A 15650-nucleotide genomic window follows, 5' to 3' on the forward strand; every position below is an offset into this window, starting at 1 on the left:
GGGTTTCTGTGCACCAAGAATGGGGTTTTCTTTTAGGATCAACTGGAGATGATGTCTTTATTGAGAGTTTAAAAGATGCTAGTGTCGTTTTAAGGGCTAGTATGTAAAGGTAACTGTATATTTAAACGTTAAAAAAATCCGCTCGGCTATATATAAACAATGAGTTCTATCTAAAACATACTCATACACTTTGTTTTGCATTTGTATAATGATTTACATTTGCAGTTTATCGTTTTACTCTGTTCAATTTGTCTATATCTTATAATGCATATTAACACAATAAATATTTCTCTTTTTCTCATATTCGTACATACTTATGTATATTTATATAATCATCGTTTCTCTTAACTTATTCATTGTGTATATCATATATCAATATTACTTTTGTTTGGAAGACATTTTTTCGCTTGTTTGGAAGACTTGCGTTTCGTTTCTTACAGACTAACATTATTGTTTTATAATTTCGTTTCGCATGTATGGTATTTGTTTAACTCGATCCTCGATATTTTGGACACAGCCAAATTGATGACAGAGCATCTGGAAGACTTGCCATGTCCAAAAGAGTTGAGTATCATAAATAAGAATCTTTTGATTGGGTAGTTTACATTCAATTTAAAATGGAAGACCGATTTCAAATGCATTTATCAGGGCATTGCCCGAATCGTAGATACCAATGACGCCGAAGAGCACGCCGAGCCCAATGATGAGGTAGTCTTTGGCTATTTCCTTCTGATCGAGCAGATGCCCCTTGATCTTGATGTGGAAATAGCAAGGCCAGATAAAGCTGAGCATGGTGCCAGTGAAGCTGCCAATGAAACCCATCAGAATGGAGAAGTGGGGAATGAAGATGGCCATCAGTATGGTGGATACAATGACGCCGACACGGAAGCCCAGGCCCCAAACCTTCAGTTCCCCGTCCAGATTCCAGATGGTTGGAAATTTGGTCTTTGGCGGACCTCTAAAGAAGTTGCGCTCGAGCAACTCACAGGCAGCATAGTATGGCAAGGGATAGCTCAGAAGGGCCTTGATGACCAGGAAGAAGTTCACCATGCCCTTGAAGCCCTGCGAGTGCAGATTGTTGGTAATCACCTGCTGTGTGTCGTTCTGGAAGGTCAGAAAGCAGATGTACCCGAATCCGGCCTTAAACACAGCAGCCGCTATGTGAGACCAGTCCAGCATCCAGTTGAACTTGGAGCGATCGATCATGTTGCCCTCGAGCGTGGGCAGAAAGATCTGGGAGGTGTACGAGAAGACGATGACGCCCAGTGAGATCGGAAAGTTCTCCATGTCGATGCTGAAGCGGACCTTGGACCAGCCCCAATCGCCAATCTGCAGCAGGCAATAGCCCAGTATCACGGCGTTTATCACGATGTGCGACATTGTGCACCAGAACGAGAGCGTTGATACCATTTTCAGTGACTTAAGGAATCCCATGGGCAGCAGGAATATGCCCACGAACAGCATCCAGGATCGCGAGTCGAACGAGCCCTGTGGATACGTTCCGGCCAATAGATCGCCGCACACCACCACGTACAGGATGCAGGTCATCAGTAGCTCGATGAGCTGGGCAATGCTGACTGCCCGGGCGCCCAATTTTGGACCAAAACATACCTTGGCTATGGCCACATAACTGTCGCGGACTCGCACCATTTGTCCCGTTGCCGGATCCGGTTCGTATAGACACTGCACCAGGACCTTGCCCGTATAGCAGCAGATGTGTGCTATTCCCACCATGGCCACGATGGCCCAATAGCCGCCATGGAGCACGGCAAATGGCAGCGATACGATGAACATGCCCTGAATGGCGTTGGTCACGTTCCAGGCCGCTTGGAATTCGTCGATTTTGCAGCCGCCGCCACCTTCTCCCTCGCATACAAATGAGCTTCCCTCGGAGGCGATGCTACCTTGCCTGCGGAAGATGGATTTGGGTTGAGTTTAGCACGACAGTTAACTTATAATTCTATAATGAGGATGACCCACCTAAAGCCGTCCGTTTGCTGATACCGGCCGTCGTACTCATTGAAGGATGTGCTCTGGTACTCGTTCCTGTACTCGCCATCGCCATCGCCTCCGCCCTCGCCATCGTTTGTCCAGCTACCGGCGTTCCGGAAGGGATTCGAGCTCATCTCGGTGGTGTCTCCGCCATCCATGCCCGCCTCCATGGCCTTGTGCTGGGCCTGCTGGCTGTGGTGATGCTGCTGGGCGGTGCTACCCGGCGGTTGCTCGTAGTCCTTGCGCTCTGGAATTTGCTGTCGGGCCGTTTGCACGGCCACATTGAGTATGTTTCTCAGTGGCGGCAATGGCGTGGCTTTCAATTTGGCTATGAATGACATGTTGGATGCTGGCTACTAACGGCCCTGATGATGCTGGAATGGCTTATGGCGATGGCGGTGGTGGTGGTGGTGGTGGTGGTGTTAGCAGTGTTGGAGGTGGGGGTGGTATTGGCCTGATGGCGGCGGCTGCGGTGGTGTCAAGAAGGCGTGCGAAGTATATCGATTTTATCAGAATTTTCTTTAACAATTTCGTTGGCCTCCAGATTCCGCAATGGTATTCGAATTTCTTAACTACTGTCGTCACATGGGGATTAACAATCTAGAAAATAAAACTGAATTTTGACTCAGATTTTTGCCTTTGATTGCGACAACTTGGCGCCCTTGTGCGAATGGAGCGCGTTAATCATGAGATTCTCGGATACTTGCACATCCTGCTCACTCGAATCTCGAAGTCCGGTTTGAAAAAGCGAGCTGAAACTGTCGTAACCGATGCGGAAAATAGTAGAAAAATGCTTTCGAAATTTATGTAACGTGGAAAATCCGTGGCCGTGCGAATGGGAAAAGAAAATCTTTGCACTCCAACCTGATGGAACTGGCAGTGCGCAGGATCCGGTCGTGTATATATCGGGTGGCTGTGTCAGTGTCATATGGTCACGGTCCATCCGCGTTCCACCCCCAAAGAAGCTGTCACTGCGAGGATGCGTTCCACATTGACATTGAAATCGATTATGCGTTTCGATTACTTAGGAATTACTTTATTTCGTTATGTCTCTTTTTTGTTTCGTATCGTATCTATGCAGTTCTAATAATTGTACAATTCAATGGGTTCTACTACTAGATTTTATGGGGAAGGGGTTGGAAGAACGTTGTGGGTGCGGAAAGCAATCTTAAGACTACCTAAACCACTCTCTAAAACACTAGGCTCGAAATATTACAAATGTCTGATCAGAGTCAGTTGCTGTAGCAGGTCTTGCGCACTCCTGCCAGAATGTTGCTAATCTCATCATCTTTGCGCTGCTGCTGCTCGAAGAGCATCTCACCGACTCCGACTCCAACTCCGACGCCCACGCCCACCATGCCGGGTGCGGGTCCAAAGTGATGATGATGGTGCTGCTGCATGCTAATGGCTGCCGGATTGGAGGTCACCGTCTGGTTGGGTGCCGCTGACAGGGAGGGCGGAGCCGAGTGGGATGCCTGCTGGTGCTGGACGGGCGCTTGGTTCTGCGGCTGACTCTGGGCCATTCCCTCGTATCCGCCATAGTTGCCGTAGTGCAGGTAACCACTCTGGATGGGCTGCGCTCCGTAGGCGCCCGATGTCGTCTGCTGGAACGGCACGGCCAGCTGGAGTGGAAAGGCGGCCAGCGAGGTGGGCGGATACGGAAGTTGGGTGTAGTAGCTAGCTGCCGTTGCAGGCAGCATGGCGTTACTGTAGGCCTCCGCCTCGTAGTCGTCGTAGTTCTGATTCGTGTCCGGATACTTAAGGCACTTCTGGCCGCTCGCCGAATCCGAAGTGGGCTCCTTGTGCTCCACCGCCGACGTTGAGTAGTCCATGTCGTTGCTCTGATAGCGCAGGAAGTCCTCGTACTGCATCCCATACGCATTGGCGCTGGGCAGATACTCATTGCCGGACAACTCGTTCATGCTGAGCCTCAGATTTCCGCAGTTATCCGCCATGGAGACCGTGTAGCTGCTCATCTCGCTGGTTGGCATGGTACCGGCGGAGCTTGAGGGTGTACTTGTGACCACATTGCAGTGCTGCTGCAGAGCACTGATGCTGTTCCGCATTGAGGTGCTATTGTCATCTTCCGAAACGGATACTGGTGGATAGAATGTGCCCTTGACGGAGTGACCATGATCCAGCAATCCCCGATTGTTGCACGTCACGTACATACCCCTGGCTGCGACCACGGCCACGGAGGTGGGTGCCAGCGGATAGGTGGCAGCATATATACCCTGCTGAGACTGTCCCTGCGACTGCGACCCCTTGTTCTTCTCCTCGGACTTGGCCAGCTTCTCCTGGCGCGACTTGGCCGCACGACTGGGCGACGGCTTGGTTAACTTCTTGAGCAACAGCGAGTTGTCGTAGCCTCCGCCCGTGGGCGACGATTCATTGAGCAGGGCGGGCGGACAGTTGGCGGCCAGTGACTCGATCTGTTCCGTGCTGTCCGCATTGCTGTAGCAGTCCACGGAACTGGGCGAGTACGTGGGCTTCAGCGGTTGCTCGTAGAGGCCACCCGGAGTTGACTGGCCGTGATTCTGGTTCGTGGAATTGCAGGTGCTTTCGTCGGTGGGCGTTGTATAGCTGGATGATGCGTTGGCCAGCGGAGGTGTCGCCAGCTTGGGATTGGACTTGGATCCAACAGTGCCCGGATTGGGTGAACTCTCGCTCTGCTCCTTGCCGCCCGGCTGCATGGCCCGCAGCTTGGACTGCTTGCGCCGCCGGGGTCGGTACTTGTAGTTCGGATGCTCCGTCATGTGAATCACCCGCAGACGCTCCGCCTCCTCCACGTAGGGTCTGCGGTCTTGTGGCGTCAGCGATCGCCATTTTTTTCCTGCAGCGAAAAGATGAAGATAAAGTGTGGAGGGATAAGATATTATTCGTGAATCTGTAAACTTTAAAACCGACTTGTGTTAAAAAACATTAAAGGATCAAGTCAAATCTTAGTTTATAAATTGGGCAATACTTTTAAAAGTTATAGTTATCGGTTAACTTTTTAAACATGAACTATATTAATATTATTATTAGATATTAAAATCTGTAAGATCTTTTGGAATTAATTCAGATCTGTGAAATACTTAATTCCAATAATAGCTTACCCAACATCTTGCTGAGGTCGGCATTATGCAGATCGGGATTCTCGTCGGCCAGCTTCTTGCGCTCGATCTTGGCCCAGACCATGAAGGCGTTCATCGGCCGCCGGATGCGCGATTCTTTGGCACTTTTTGACTGGGTTCCGCCGGGCCGGTACTTGAGGTCGGCGGGCAGCGGCTTGTGCCGCTCCAGATAGCCACAATTGGGGGCGCACAGGTCGCCCTTGTAGTCGTAGCTCCACATGGACGCCGCTTCAATCGGCGAGTGCGATGTGCAGTCCTCCATCTGTCCGGTTCCACCGCCCACCATGCCAGCGTGCGGATGCGATAGAAATTTGTTCAGTACCGAATTACCGCCGCCACCGAGCAGAGGAATATTGCTGTTAATCAGCGATCCGGAGGCAGTTCCTCCGCTCACATAGGCACTGGACACCATTGGCATGGGCGAGTGACTGTGGCTGTGCGCGGCCAGAACCGCCTCGTTCAGGTGCTCATTCTCGTATCCGGAGCTCTGTATGGCTGGCGAGTGCAGACTGGGCGAGGAGTGCTCGCTTCCCTGGCGCACGTGGTAGATGCCGGCATCGCTGTTGCTCTCGTGCATCAGGCGGCCATCCGTTAGGTAGCCACCGTGCTCCGGATAATCGCTGCCCGTGGAGTGGCTGTACTCCGGAGTGCGCGAGACGTGTGGATACTTCTTCGAACTGGAAGAAGGTGGGAGGAATGGTAGGCAAGGGAAATAAATAATTGTATGTCTGGTAAATAATACACTGAGAGAAAACGCGAAGTGAATTATAAACAATACTCTTTTCTCTCTAAAATGAAGCTCATTATTTAAAAGGAAGTAGTAAGCTGATCAAATTGATATAATGCTAAGAATGTTGATCAACCTTTAATTATCATCTAATTAATTAATTGATAACTTGGCTATGTAGCACAAGCAATCCATGTGGCCCATACAAGATGGAGTTATCCACCGAGTCGAGATCCCGCCTCGTATCACATTCACGATCGTTGTTAATCCCTCTCCCGAGGAGCTACTGCTCCAAATTACGTACCGCCGGCAAAAATGTCCGACGCAATGTTCTTTATAATGATATTTAAAAGGGGCTGCTAAATACCATACGTCGACAATTTTCGCGTCGCTGGCACGCACAGAAGATCAAAAAAGCGAGGGGGGCAATGGAGCAACTGGATCGCAGAGGGATGGGGAGCTGGGCAGGGGGTGTATACCTTTGCATTTATCAGACACCAGAGAGACACAAACTGGAACTCGAGATCGGAACGGAACGGATCGCCTGGGCTCCCGGCATCGGTGCGCTCCTTAATGTCAGCGGACATAAATGTAAATTGGGCGCGTGCAGCTATTGTATTATCAAAGGAGGCCGCTTTAGCTCCAACAAGCCACCGTCGCGGAGTCGGCGGAGTAAGCAAAGAAGCTGGAGCAGAAGCTGGTGCCCAGAGCCAGACAGAGGCTCTGGCTCAGATTCAGATTCAGACTCTGGTGCAGTCCACACCGCGACTCAGATCGGGATTGAGAATGAGAATGAGGCTGGCTGGCTGGTTTGCTGGAGTCTGGCTGCCTTGCCGAACCTTTATGCATAACTTTTAAAAGTTGCGACATATCGACACATTTCAAAGTAATTCGCCTTCCAAGAATTCAGCAGCAGCATTGGATGCATGGAGAGCGGCCCCCGGACGACAAGTTTAAATATTGCCAAAGCTCCCGAGATCCCGACTCTCGATCCTTTGGGGATCCATGGGCCATGCCGCAGTATGCGTGCTCCCTCGATCTCCTTCACCTCGATTTGTTACCGTTTGAATTTATTGCTGCCCACTACACTTTTGGTCTATTGTGTGCCGCTGGTTCCGCCGACTCCTGCCTCTTTTGCCTACCTACCTACCTACCTACCTACCACAACCGCAGTCCCAGCCAGAACCACTGGGCCTAATTGTTTGCCATGGATCCCCAGTTGCTTAGCTCTAATTCCCCTGGCTGCCCTGCGATCTTTAGTCTTTCGCTTTTGGGAGGGAGTATCATCGCCTAGTCCCCCCCACAAAAACCGCTCTAGTTTCGTCGACTTTCTTCCTTGACAATGCCGACCAAGTTGCAAATTTAGCCATACTCAAAAGCCAACTTGGTTTCAGTGCTCCTTAGCCCCATCTGAATGTACGGACCCTGGCTGGCTGGAAGGTTCGATAATTTATTGAGGGTTTCGCTGTGACGTCGTTACGTTTTTGATATTCGGTTGCGGCTGCCGCTAAATACTTGGCCGCTGTCGATACGCCAGCTTGGCCGAAAAGGGGTACACAAAATTATACCGTCCACCGTCCGCTGTCCGCTGTCCACCGTCCACCGTCCTGTCCGTCCGTCTGTCCGTCTGTCCGCCCGTGAGTCCGTCCAGTTGCCGCTGCTGTCCAAACTGTCCCAACTGTCGGCTGTCGTCTGGTCGAAGTCGGTCTGGCTTTATCCTAAGCCCGCTCACGATCCGCGAAGCTGCGCTCGGCTAAGCCAGCTACAGTTTAAAGTTTTCAGCTTTAGCTTCAGATTCGGTTTGCAGCTTTGTGGATGCGGCCTGCTTAGCCATGGCCCTGATTTTAAAATAGGACACATACAGTGGCCGGTAAGTTGGCATTTTTATGCGCGCAAAATGTCAACATCTTTGCAAAATGCCACATATTCCACATTGCAGCCAGCCGCTCCGCACCCTTCCTTCTGCTAACCCCCCTCCTATTTCCGAAATCCCCTGTCCAAGTACTCGATGTCCGCCGCCGTTTTGGGGACCCATGGAACGTTTTGTTTACGACAACATCGACTTCTCTGGTGGCTGCCAAAGAGTCCCGGTAAAAGTGGAAAGGGGCCTTGGTAGTTGCTTGCTGGTAGTTGGAGCTGACTGAGCCGGACTGAGAGGGGGAGCAGGAGGGAGGACTCCCCTCGAGGCTGCCACAAAAGTAGGCAACTCCTCCCTTTTAACAAGCCCCTGGCTTCATTCAGGAGCCGCCAGCCAAGCAACTCCCAACCGAAGAAGCCGCATTGATCTGGAGAGTGTCAGGCGCTTTAGCATATTGTGATTCATGTGACGCTCTGCCGCGCTGCTCAAGACAGCCTTTTAAGTTGGATGGATACCCCCAACCCGAAGTCCACATATATATAAATATACATATATATATGCACATTTGGGGGACAATTGTCACAGGAGTTGGCAATAAAAAAGTTAAACTTGCGGCTACCTTAATCTAAACATTGTCTTCCCATATTTCTGGCTAATTTTAGAAAGCGTGTTTCGCTGGATCTTGCAACTTTCGGTTGACAAACTGACATTCCAGCAAATGGGACAGTAATTAAGACAGATCCTCGGCTTCGGTGAGCTGTCAATACCTTTTGTCTAGCCACTGGTCTATTCGCCAGTTGGGGATTCTCTGAGTTGCGGACAGGTATGTGACAACAATTGGGCAGATTTGTCTCGGATTCTGAACAAAACCGAGTGAAGAACAATGGCATTCTATTATTCGGGAGATTTGTTGCTGGGTATGTCATAGAACGATTTAGACACTGATATGGAAATCAGTGCACATTACTGAATTAATGTTTATTTGTCGGTTTTTTGGAACATCTTATATCGTGGAAATATAAAGCTGAGTTCTAATTACTGTGCTTTCTAATCTGATCTAGTTATCCATAAGATTAGCATGTTGAAAATGGTTATTTTCCTATTAAATTTAATTATATACTAATTTCAATTATGCATGATTAGGCTCTAGTGCCAACATTCCAATTAAGATAAACCCCATTGGTAACCCGATTAGCTTCATATACATTTTAGAAAGCTTCTGCCCAGCAAAATGGTAATGAACAACCTTGATATATAATTTATGTAGATCCGATTGCTCGCTCCGCTTAGAACTAACTAATCCAATGCTCGATTGCATAGTTGGGCATCCGAGATTTGCCCACCAAAGAGATGCATGCCTAGAATGGCAAATCATTTGGCGCCTCATCTGCGATCTCGCATTGGGCCAGTTTTGCAGCACAGGCTGCCTGTGGAGAAATGCAAGCGGTGCGGCAAGGTAATAAAAGCCATTTTGGTTTTCGGCCACAGTCAAAGCCGGCTCGGTTCGACTGGCGAGGCTGAGACTGGATGAAGTGGCGGAGTAGGAGGTGGCCGGTGGGACCTGGAGGTGGGTGTGGCCAGCGCCTGGCGAAGAGGCATCTGCCGCAGCTCTCCATTTGCTCCATTTGCAGTCTATTGGCTGCCTGCTGCGGCTGCAGGCGCCCCAACCCGAATACAAAACAGATTTCCAGGGGCCCAGCACAGCAATGCACAGTGGAGCTCAGCGCAGAAAACGAGTTTGTCCCAAACGACTTGGCACGACTTGGGCCCAGTTCCAGTTGGAGGTTGGGGCAAAGGTAGGGGCGCTGGTGTATGCCAGTATGGATAAACTTGTGGAGCTGGAGCTGCGGCCCAGGTGTGATGTACTTGAATAACTTAACGACGCAGGCCCGGTCTTTCAGCGATGAGTTGTCGGTCGGTCGGTCGATCGGATCGGCCATTTACGCATACATATGCATGGCCGCCTATATAGAAGTACGTATATATATGCATATATCTGTATGGCCGCATGTAGATGCTGTTGACCAATAAGCATAAACATCCCAGCATCCGGGCCTAAAGAGCCGCCATCTTAGCTTTAATGAACATGAACATGAAGGTGAGCTACCTGCCTCGCTGCGAATGGGAATGAGATCGGTACGCACAATGGATTGGGCTATAGGTATAGCTGCCTCCGTACCTGTGGCTTCTACATAGAGGAGATATATGTATGTGTGACCTGGTCTGGCCATACATAATTAAACTAATGAAGCAAGCGAGGAGCGGAGCGTCATCATCATCACCATCCATCTTCGAGGGCCGAACGTTGCCGAAGCGGCTGCTTTCGTTCGGCTAATGAGGTTTATTGCGACTGTCGTCGCTGTGGATCCCCCAGCCCCACTTCTTGGGGCACCACCCACCCCCATGCCATGCCGAAGAAACAACGAAGACCCAGTTCTCACACAAGCGATTTTAGGAGCATAAAAAAGATACAAAAATGTAATGGATTTTAGCACGCACACCAGCACACGCAGCCAGCAGATACGTGTACATGCTCAGATACAGATACAGATACTTATACGTATACACCCTCGCAGGTGGAGGGGTACTAAATTATATGGATTGCATGGAAATGGAGGCAGTGCTGCATGCTCGTACCACTAAGTAGAGTAATTGCATGTGGAGGATCCGTACTTAGCTAGTTGGCTGGATTCGAAAACAACTAACCGGACTTTAATCGGGGTGTTTTCAAAGGGTCCAAGACTTGATTTTTTTTTAGGGGTGCGTTTTTACAGGGTGTTGACTGCCTTAAATGTTATTAGACCACTAATTGGTGCTATTAAAAATAATTACCCAGAAAACATTTATGTGGCTCATGTGAAGTAAGTTTGATTTTGCGGGCAGGAAAAGTTTTTATAATCAAATTACTTTTAGTTTCGACTGTTTCTATTTTCGTGTATTCCACTTGCTATAAGCTTCTCTTAAGCCCTTCAATAAATAAATATGTAATTTGTAAAAATACGAAGTCCAACTTTTTGTCAGTTTAGTATGTATAATTGCAGAGCTTTTTATCCTAAATATTTTATTAAATAAATTACAAGCGTTTAAAGCGGCAAGCTAGTTTTGTATTTTTTTATGTATTTTAAAATCGAGCTAAAGCATTTATCAGGTTTTCAAATCTACGGTGAAAGTACCGAAGATCACTTATATGAGATTCAGAAAATGTTGAATAAGCAGTAATTCAATTTGCTTGGTAATCTGCCATGTTTGATGCCAATCATGACATATCATTGATGTTACGTCGAATCGGATATGTCTAACCACTTTTAGGATATCCTCTATCATCCTGCTTCCCTACGGTAAATGATCATCTTCTTTAAGCAAGCTACATGTTAGCAAGACGGACTTAAAATCTATATAAACCTAAATGTTTTAATTTTCGATTTTCAAAATTCTTGTTAATAACCACCACCCATCCATCTAAGGTTTCACTATAAATGTGACAAAGTATTCAACATAATTTTTGATTATTGCCATTACGCTCATGGTTATATTCAACAGTTAAATTTATATATAATATATATATTCTATAGTTCATTAATAAACAAACAAATTTTATGAAAAATTTAGCTTTGTAGTTCATTTCAGGATTTTTTTGACAACATTTTAAATTTTAATTTACTTTGTAAATTAGTGAACTAGCAATTAGAACTTATGCAGAAAACGATGCATTTACGAAGTGAATCGAAAAGTTATTGAGTTTTGCTTTGAAAAATATTAAAATTCCTTAAGACTAATATGATTTTTTTTTTTTTTGAATGAGATGGGGTTTTTGCATACATAATATAATAATTTGATTGCCGTCAATGCGATGCAGTTGTAATACTTTAAATTCTGTTATAGAAAGTTAAAATAGGATTTCTTCTTAAAATAGGAGTGTAGGCTATACTCTTCATATCCATCAATATTACAATTAATACAATTAAGCGATGAAGCTGTCCAAACACGATTTGTAAACATTTTGAAAGATTTATCTCTCGCTTCCAAGAAGTTACAACCATTGGAATCTCCTTCTACGTCAACGAAAAGCTTTAGTTCCTGGTTGCAGTAGGGTAAGTCCAGAAATGATCAAGCTAACATTCATTTTTAAATACTACACACTTTTAGTATCCGGGAAATGTGTTAGAGGCGGGACAATCAAAAACAAGTTCTGAAGGAAATAGGTAAATTTCAATTGGATATATGCATAAAGATTTCCAATCCAGCCTTAATTAATTTTCAAACATTGATTGGAAATCCACATATACAGATGTTAGTTTATTGGCCATAGAATTTTATTTAATGTTGAAAACTATTTAGATTGAAACCGAAGTTAGCAACTTTAGGTAGATCGCAGCCCAGCCTTGACTTGATTTATGGGGCAGCCATAAAAGATCAAACTGAATGAAATGAAATGGCATCCAATCGAGTTGATTTGTTGCCCTGTCCCGTGATGAGCCAATCCCAAGCAGGAAGATTTGGAAAATGTGACGAAAAATGCGACAGGCTTTCGCCCATGAAACTTTTTATTATTCTGATTTTGGGTTTCGAATTTCTTACGAAAAGTGTGTGCGGACTTATCAGAGCTTTTCATCTGTACTTAATTTAATTTCATGGCTTCATTTCCATTCATAATTCCAGCCAATTTGTAGACGGGAATTTCCCGTCGGAAACTACGAAAGTCAGTCAGCTGAATGGCTAATACGTATATATGGGGGAAGTGCCTATATATATGTATATACTTATATACGGATATTAAAACCTCATGCGTATCTATCAAGCTGTGTAGATCGGATACAAATCTTTATAATGGTCAAAAGCAGCCTGACCTCTGGCCGAAATAAACCGAATGTTAAGACCTCTTCTCGGTGCGTCGCCTGTGCGTTCTTGGCCTCCGCTTTTTCCCATGGTCTCCACCCCCGACTTCTCCAGCGTCTTGGTTTACTTTCCACTTGACCAATTTCGAGTCGCGTCCGAAGACGGTTCTTAAGTTATTCGCAGTCGACCATTTACATATTTACGTTTACGTTTACGTTTGCCAAGGGAAACGGAGAGAATCGAGAAGCGGATACGAATACAAGTGCAAGTGCTGCGGGGTCTGAAAACTGGGGCCACACCAAGGAAAATCTAAGCAAATTCCCAGATACTATATACTCTATAACCCCCATATATATATATATTTATACATATATACCCGTTCTTTATGGTTGTAGCTTACTGCCACAGTGTGCATTCGACATCCCCGACGGTGTTTCTCGCTGTCGTGCCCGCCGCTAGTATCTTTGTATCTTAGTATCTTAGTATCTGTGACTGTGACTAAGTCTTGAAAAGTCCCAGTCATGGGCCCCCATATATATATAAGTATATACATATTTATTGTATATATATGTACGATCTAGAGAATTTCTTCACCACTACACGAGCGCCTTTTCCATTTTTCATTATGGTTATTATCTTGAAGATATGTATCTTCGCTTCGGTTGGATATAATTAAACAGCGAGAAAAAAATTTTAGCATGGGAAAAATGTAAATATTACTTGTAATTTGTTAGCAGATGATGTGGATGTTCGTGATCATATGAGGGTTCCATTTTTATACGGCAACGGCGATGTTCGTGGTAACGGTGACGGTGACGTTGATGTTGTTGCAGTTGCAGTTGTTGCTTCTGCTGTTGTAGTTGTTGTTGCTGACGTCGGTGGTGGCAGGTTGAAATTGGTGTTGGTGTTGTTGTTGTTGTTGGCTTTGCTTTAGCAGGGCCAGCAGCATTTTGCTTAATGTTGCATTATTCCGTTAGTTTTTCCCTTTGTCGGCGGTTCGGGTGGATTGGTGGGTGGTGGTTGGTGATTCGCTGGCGGAGATGGTGGTGCCACTGCTACTGCTGTTGTCTGCCGGGCCGAGCATTTTTGCCCAGTTACAGTTCCAACCATAAATTTATGTGCCACGGCATGTGTGAATTTGCGTCCATTTGTTGTCAGATTTTGTTTTGTTTGTGGCTCAGAGCCTAACCCACATTTCGGCCACGATTTCGCAATCAGCGAGTGATGTAAATATATTTTTGAATCTCACTATACACTGGTGATTATTTTGAAGATATTGAAAAATACACACTTCAAATTTGGATTTTCGAAAACTGAGCGATTGACACTTGGTGTTGAAAAGATACTTTTCAAAGCACGGACGATGTTAGCTCTTTATTAACAGATTAGCTCACTTTTTACATAGTTTTACCGGTTTAGACTTAGGTTCTTTAAAATCACTTGTTCATTTGTTTTTGGCCCTCAAGCGAGTTGGTTAGATGTCGACTAACGAACGTATCCGTAGCCTAAAATCAAGGGCTTCGACGTTTCACAAGATACAAACAGCGAACGCTGTGACGGAAACAGCGCTCTTGGGAAAATGAAAATTCACGGCACAACAGCAACCACTAAGCAAGTAACTAACTAACTAACTATGAAACTAACTAACTGGGCCTATGTACAGCGGGCCAGTCTGTATGTAGATATACATATATATATTTATGATTACAGCCCGGGGACGCAGATGGCGATGTCAATGGAGAGCCACCAGAGTCACTACCGAGTTCCGCCGATGCCAGGGCTTGAGTCAAAGTTAAAGGCGAACTGAAAGTCGGAGCCGCATGAACCACGCTGATGACGAACCGCAGGCCAACTGAACTCGACGACCGATCGACGCTCTCGCGAGCTGGGGAGCTGTGAGCTGTGAGCTTGCAGCTGGGGAGCTGGGCGATTGTGAACCGAACGGAGGTGTCTCTGCCTTCAGAGCCCGTGCATAAGGCCAAAAAGCGAAAAGCCATAAGCTGAACCTTTCGCGCAGTCTTGAATCGAAGCAGCCAGAGAGTGGCGGCAGCAGCAGCTGTTCACCGATGCGGAACGAGCAAGTGGCTCTGGTCCGAGCCCAGGTGACTTGGCCCTGTCTCCCAGACCATGCCGTACCATACCCAAGTATATTTTACCCATAGCCTACGAACCGAGAGCAGCGGCGCGTTCTTTTGAATCTAATGAAACAGAGCTTGTTTAATATTCATTCGTTCGTTCGGTTCGTTTCGTTTCGTTTCGGACTCTCGCGATCTCTCGGTCTCACTTTCAGAAATGGAAAACCTGTTCCCCGAGATCCGTTTGTTGTGGGAGAGACGACTTTGCATTTGGTTTGTTTCAATTGGTGGAGGCGCCCAATGTCGTTGGGGTCCATATATACACAACAGTGCGTCTGTATGTGCACATATGTACATATGCTAGCGGATGGGGGGATAGCACCCATACACGGAAGCCAGCGTATGCAAATATCGTAATGTGCGGAACCTCTGGGAAAAAGGGTGTTATTTGGATCAAATGGGGCACCGTCTTTCAGAGAGAGAGATTTTGCGAAAGATTCGCAAATGTTTAAATTGGCAATCTCTAAGCAAATGGAAAGCAACGAAAGTCATTAATCAAAGGGGCACGAACGAAGGTGACTAAATGGGAATGGAAGGGATTTTCAGGCAGTTTGTAAAGAGTTTAAACTTACAAAACAGTTGCTAGTAAGTCCTACTATCTTGTTCAATATAAAGTAGATTTTAACAGACGTTAAACCAAGAAGTAGTTCATAGATACAATATTAAGAGATACAAAGATACTGAGACATTTTCTGAGCAGCAAACTTAATAGTAACTATAGCAAGCCTCTTAACATACAAACGAAGTTTATTTATATATAATATAATATATATGATGGAATAGATCGCAGTTGAAAATGCTTATCTTATACCTTCTCACTGCCCATTAAGTATCCGCCCAGTTAGCCCAATGCACTGCCTTGCAAGCGGCTGCAATATTCAAATAGAGCCATATTTAATTTTTATTTCACTCTCCACCCACCGAAGTTTTTGGGGCCAAGCTGATTGGTATCCAACTGGAGATAAGCAGCCAAATTGCATATTGCA

General features: G+C 46.4%; 2 protein-coding genes across 2 annotated transcripts; both read right to left on the reverse strand.

Annotated features, from left to right (window-relative positions):
• Positions 1 to 8: 8 nt before the first annotated feature.
• LOC117138365 (vesicular inhibitory amino acid transporter) lies at positions 9 to 2849 on the reverse strand. The gene is made up of 2 exons (XM_033300431.1): positions 1981 to 2849; positions 9 to 1909 (listed from the first exon to the last, which is right to left on the reverse strand). Exons 1-2 carry the CDS (start codon positions 2331 to 2333, stop codon positions 613 to 615), a joined length of 1650 nt encoding a protein of 549 aa, XP_033156322.1. The 5' UTR covers positions 2334 to 2849; the 3' UTR covers positions 9 to 612.
• Positions 2850 to 3022: 173 nt separating this feature from the next.
• On the reverse strand, positions 3023 to 14368 carry LOC117137730 (putative transcription factor SOX-15). The gene is made up of 3 exons (XM_033299306.1): positions 13250 to 14368; positions 5091 to 5785; positions 3023 to 4825 (listed from the first exon to the last, which is right to left on the reverse strand). The coding sequence occupies exons 1-3, from the start codon at positions 13300 to 13302 to the stop codon at positions 3225 to 3227; spliced, it is 2349 nt and encodes a 782-aa protein (XP_033155197.1). The 5' UTR covers positions 13303 to 14368; the 3' UTR covers positions 3023 to 3224.
• Positions 14369 to 15650: the final 1282 nt, after the last annotated feature.

The sequence above is a fragment of the Drosophila mauritiana genome, chromosome 2R (genome assembly GCF_004382145.1).
Source record: "Drosophila mauritiana strain mau12 chromosome 2R, ASM438214v1, whole genome shotgun sequence".
Classification (NCBI taxonomy): domain Eukaryota; kingdom Metazoa; phylum Arthropoda; class Insecta; order Diptera; family Drosophilidae; genus Drosophila; species Drosophila mauritiana.